Source organism: Rhagoletis pomonella, unplaced genomic scaffold (assembly GCF_013731165.1).
Source record: "Rhagoletis pomonella isolate Grant_MI unplaced genomic scaffold, Rhpom_1.0 Rhpom_scaffold_00007, whole genome shotgun sequence".
NCBI lineage: Eukaryota > Metazoa > Arthropoda > Insecta > Diptera > Tephritidae > Rhagoletis > Rhagoletis pomonella.
Window position 1 is genome coordinate 28,509,561 of NW_023458561.1, and position 5,208 is coordinate 28,514,768.

Here is a 5,208-nt window from a genome sequence, read left to right on the forward strand (position 1 = left end):
AATTGTGAAAACTGGTCAATATTTGGGTCAACTTAAGTTTTTTCGACTACGGTATGTATGTAAATATTATATGTACATTTTTTATTCTTTATTTGTTAACTAACTTTATAAACGTTTGGTTTGCGTTATGAATACTACATGAATCAAATAAACAGAAAGACCAGCAATATATCAAAAGACATACATATTTTTTTTGGGATGAATTAATTAATTAAAGGAGATATCTATGGGCGGGGAATTTTATGAAATTTTGGACAAAATCGGGGAATTCGATTGTCGAAATCGAAATCACATATGTTATTGTTCCTCCTGAAATAAAATTAAAATTGTTTGGCCGAGCTTCTCCTCAGATTTGTTGCGTGCGCCTTGATGTTGTCACACAAAGAGGAGGGATCTACAGTTTTACGTCGACTCCGAACGGCGATTGTATTTTTATGAGAAGCTGTTTTTCATGACACTCGGTGGTTTGACATTGCCTGCCGAGGGGCGACCGCTGTTAAGAAAAAACCTGTTTTCTATATTTTTTTGCGATGTTGCTTGAATCAGGGCTTGAACCCAGGCCCTGTTGAGTGGAAGCGCGCACTTCTTACCACAACACCACAGCGGCGTCCAATCGCAGTCATACCACTCAGTAAAGAAAAAAAATTAGTAAAATAAAAATAGTACCTATTCGTCGAATCGACGAACATTAGTACTCTAGGTTAATAAACCACTTAAGTAGTTACCCAACAATATTACCAATAATGTGTGCTTTTTATTTAAATATCTAATAAATTTTATTTTCTACAGCATGGTTTTTTTCCATATTTTTAATGAAATAACAATTTAATTTTGCTGATATATTTATTATATTTTAATCTATAACTTTTTAAATAGCCTAGGTAACGAGATGGGAGTTTCACATACACATGGAATAGTAGTTGCAGAAAACGATAGCATATATAACTCAATTCAACGTGTATTTTCGAAAATTTAAAATTTTTATAGTTTCTTTGAACCCTGATCGTTATTAAACCACTTTAGTTTAATTTTTAACTTTATAGGATTTGCCCAGTTTTCCGCAGGGACGTGAACCGGTTTTGAACCGAACCGGTTTTGAACCGGAAAACCGCTTTTTTCTATTAATTAACTGAACCATTAACCGAACTGAAATTTTCCACAAATGTTTGATCCGAACCGAAAACCGAACCACTTTCTATAAAGGTTTAAAGGTTCGTTTTAACCAATTTCAATAGATAAATGTACCTACTTTTTTCTTTTTGATAAACATGGTAGTACGTACCGTGGCAACGTAAAGGCAACCCATCTCATTTGACAGACACTTGACCCTTAACCTTGCGCGTTATTTTTTTGTTTTTCGAACCGTTGAACCGAACCGAAACCCCGGTTCAAAGATCAAAAAAACCGCTTCGACGAACCAATCCAAAAGTGCAAAAACGGTTCGAACCGCTGAACCGAACCAACAATTTTTTCATCCGGTTCACGTCCCTGGTTTTCCGTATGTGTGACGCTATATATAACTGACTTCCAAAAAATGTAACGTTAAAGACCACATGAAACCATCTTTATCTTTAAAACAACAAAAGATAGGAAACAAGTGTCTGTTTATAAATGTAGCTTTCGGGGCTGATTATCAGAATAAATGAAAAACTTTCGCTTTTACACAACGTTTCAAAAATATATGTGCGAATGTAACGTTAACCACAAAAATGTTGGTCTTTAGTTGTGTCTCACTTTAATTAATTTTATGTATGTACTTAAAAAAATTATAACTTTTAACTACTTAGTGTTGTTAAAAATATTAGGTTATTTCTGAGCTCGCGGTCTCTCGTGCCGGGGTCCTCTCGGATCGGGGGCCCATGCCACCCTATAATTACGCCTCTGCCTATTAACCCAGTTTTCCATGAACTTGGGGGCGGCTTCTGGCTCTATCTCACAAATAACTTGCTCGTTATTCGCCTTAATGGATTGTTCGCAAAACACTGACCCGCTCAGTTGGACAATTGACTATGCCCAGATGGCTGTTAACACGATTACCGAACTTAGCGCACAAAGTATCGACTTTTGCATGGGCTGTGTGACATGAGCTAATTTAAAAGTGTGTACATATTTCTTCTTTACATTGTTTTTAGTGCTTTATAGCCTATTATATCCTTGCATGACAAAAAAATTACAGCTATACACTTTTATTGTATTAGTCTTACGAATTTTTAAATATTTTGATTTTCCTTAGCGCAACACTCTTGTCATAGATAAACCCCCCACACAAGTGCTGACAACCAGTCCGAACGCAAACTTGCCACAAAATGTACGTTGTGAAATTGCTCGTTGCAGTTTTTATCGAATCTTCGGTACTTTTGTTGTGCACCAGTGGAACTTTATGCATTGCGCAGCAAAAGAGTGCAGCAAATAAAACTCAACCAAATTCCATTGAAATGCTACTTGCCGCCATTCAACGAGAGCACAGCTTTAGCACACTGGTCTTCTGGCGGCGTGAACCAGCAGATTGCTTTGCTGAGCTCACCAGCTGGAATTCGCCGAACTATACCGCGAAGCTCAGCTTCAACGCCAGCTACGCGATCTACCTAAATGCGCACTATAATCGCGCAATTCTCAATGTTGTTTGTCTGGACGATTTTGTGGACCTTAATTTGCTCGACAACATGGCTGACGGATTGCTGCATATGCGGGAAACTCGAGTATTATTTCTGCTAAAAAATGTTCCAGCTTCCCAACCGTTCGCTGAGTTGGAAGAACTCTTCACCTACTGCGACCAGGAGCAGCTGTTGAATGTTTTGGCAATACGCAAGGATTTCGCAACGACCGGACTTTTCTACTCATTCAATCGTTTTCCCAATTTCACTATAGAGCATGTGCAATGGCCCGACATGTACTATCCGAATCGGCTCAAGGATCTGCATGGCTTTGCATTACGCACCATGCCCTCACAGGCCGAGCCGGGCTCCATCATCTACACAGATCAGCGAGGTAAGAAGCAAAGCTTAGGCTATATCTATCACCTCATTTCGACATATGCTGCGAAGCTCAACGCCAGCCTCACCTACAGGATGCCCGTGAATGTGGGCGCTAGCATCGAAGTCTCCATTTTGGCAGATCTCGCCAGCAATTACGATTTGGATTTGCCAATATGCTTGCAAATGCCTGTCGAAAATATGTCGTTATACGGATTCTCGGGCGTGGTAGAAATCGGTCATTGGATGCCGATGTTGCCACGCGCTGGCTACATTGAGCGCTATCAAATATACAAGTATGTTTTCAGCAGCAATACGCTCATCCTAGATGTAATCATTTTCATTATATTCTCTCTACTCTACGCGCGTATTGCCAATGGCGGGCGCATACCGCGAAGGTCGCAGCAGTGGCCTAACAACGAGATGATCTTCAATGATAAGATATTTCGTGGCGTTGTCGGACTCTCCTTTAAATTGCGTCGAGAACGAAACTATAAATTTTATTTGCTCTATTTTTTAATTTTTGTTCAGGGCATAATTTGGAGCACTGTTTACAGCGCTCATCTTAATGCTTCGTTTAACCAACCGCCATCCGGTGAACAAATCAACAGCTATGATGATCTAAAAGCGCGTAACATACAAATTGCCATACCTCAGGGGTCATTTGAGTTACTGGAAAAGTTAATGCCTGAGTCCTTCATGCGTGAGTATAAAGACATCTTTCTCATTATGTCCGAGTTGCGCGACTACTACGCCATACGCAAGAGTCTAGACACGAAGTTCGCCTACTCGGTACATTCGGAAACATGGGCAATGGTTTCGCGAAGACAGCGCTATTTCTCGCAGCGTCTTTTTCGCATCTCTGAGTCGCTCGAATTTCATCAACAAATTTTATTGGCTGTGCCTTTGGCGGAAAATAGCGTTTACCGTGCTTCTTTCAACGCCTATTTGCTGGATATGCATGCATATGGTATGTGGCATCATTGGACGACGATGAGTCTATTTGAAATGGTCAAGGCGGGAAAGCTTAACTTTGAGGATTTGACAAAGCCACGCAGTTGCAAGGCTATACAGCTGGGGGATCTTTACTACATTTGGTTGATTTATATATTTGGCAATGCTATTGGTTGCATGTGCGTCGTAGCGGAAGTATTGCATAAGAAGTTCATAAGTGATACGGTACTAAGAGACTGTAAAGAATATTTCATATCCATTTGGAATGAGCTTAAAGATCAGTTTACTTAGATGAAGATTTTATGAATTTTCGCAAATTTTGTATAAAGTTTGAAAAAGGGATTAATATGGTTTTGTTTAAAGCCATATAAAAATAACAATAAACTTTAACTCGAAAAACATTACGAATATTTCAAAAAAATCAACACTTGTACATTTGTTTGGGTCACTGTATGTAGGAGACTATGCCAATCGAAGAATTGCATTGCAAATCCCACTCAAACACAAATTAATTTATGTAAATTTGTGCCTCAATGAATTTTTCTATTTAATATTAAATGTTTAGAGGTATGAAAAGTTTCCTAAATAAAATTGAGAGGTATTGCTGTAAATATACTTAACGTTTTTAGATACCATTAGATATGTATATTTTACAAAGATATTTTTCTTCTAATGAACGATTTCTACTTTAATATTTCAGCAAAAATTTCATTAATGATACCTCAGTTTGAAGAAGGGAAGCCCACGACGCACAGTGGATAAAGGGCAGAAAAAATGATATTGGTGGTGGTCAGTCGCAATGGCCGAGTGAACCAAGCACTAGACTGGCAATAGAGAAATCCGAGTTCGTGTCCGAGTCGTCGGGCAGCAGGGCTTTTTTTTCTTTTTTTTAATTTAATTTATGGGCTTCGGCCATGTTCGGTCATCAAAGTTCGGTTCAGCTTCGGACAAAAAAAAAAACTAACTTTGGCCGAACATTGTCAATCTTTTTTTTTATTTAAAAATTGTACAAAGTTTTAGTTTTAGTGTTTCATTTTCATTTTGAAAATTGCAGAATCAAACCAAAAATGAACTTTTTTATTCTCCCAAAAATATATGAATATTATTGGCGGCAGCAAAACGAAGGTAGGAAATTCATATTAAACATTCATTAAATAACTAATTGGACACTTTTCTCAATGAACATCTGCTGCCAAGAAATTGAAATATTTTTGAATACTGGTATCAAAGCCTAGATTTTCTGTTGAAAAAAAAAAAAATCCTTTAAAATATTTGTCTGATC

The 5,208-nt window shown here is 38.0% G+C and overlaps 1 protein-coding gene across 1 annotated transcript; it reads left to right on the forward strand.

Annotated features, from left to right (window-relative positions):
* The first annotated feature begins 2,306 nt into the window (after window positions 1–2,306).
* LOC118743770 lies at window positions 2,307–4,217 on the forward strand. The gene has a single exon (XM_036476533.1). It carries the CDS (start codon window positions 2,307–2,309, stop codon window positions 4,215–4,217), a length of 1,911 nt encoding a protein of 636 aa, XP_036332426.1.
* The last annotated feature ends 991 nt before the right edge of the window (window positions 4,218–5,208 follow it).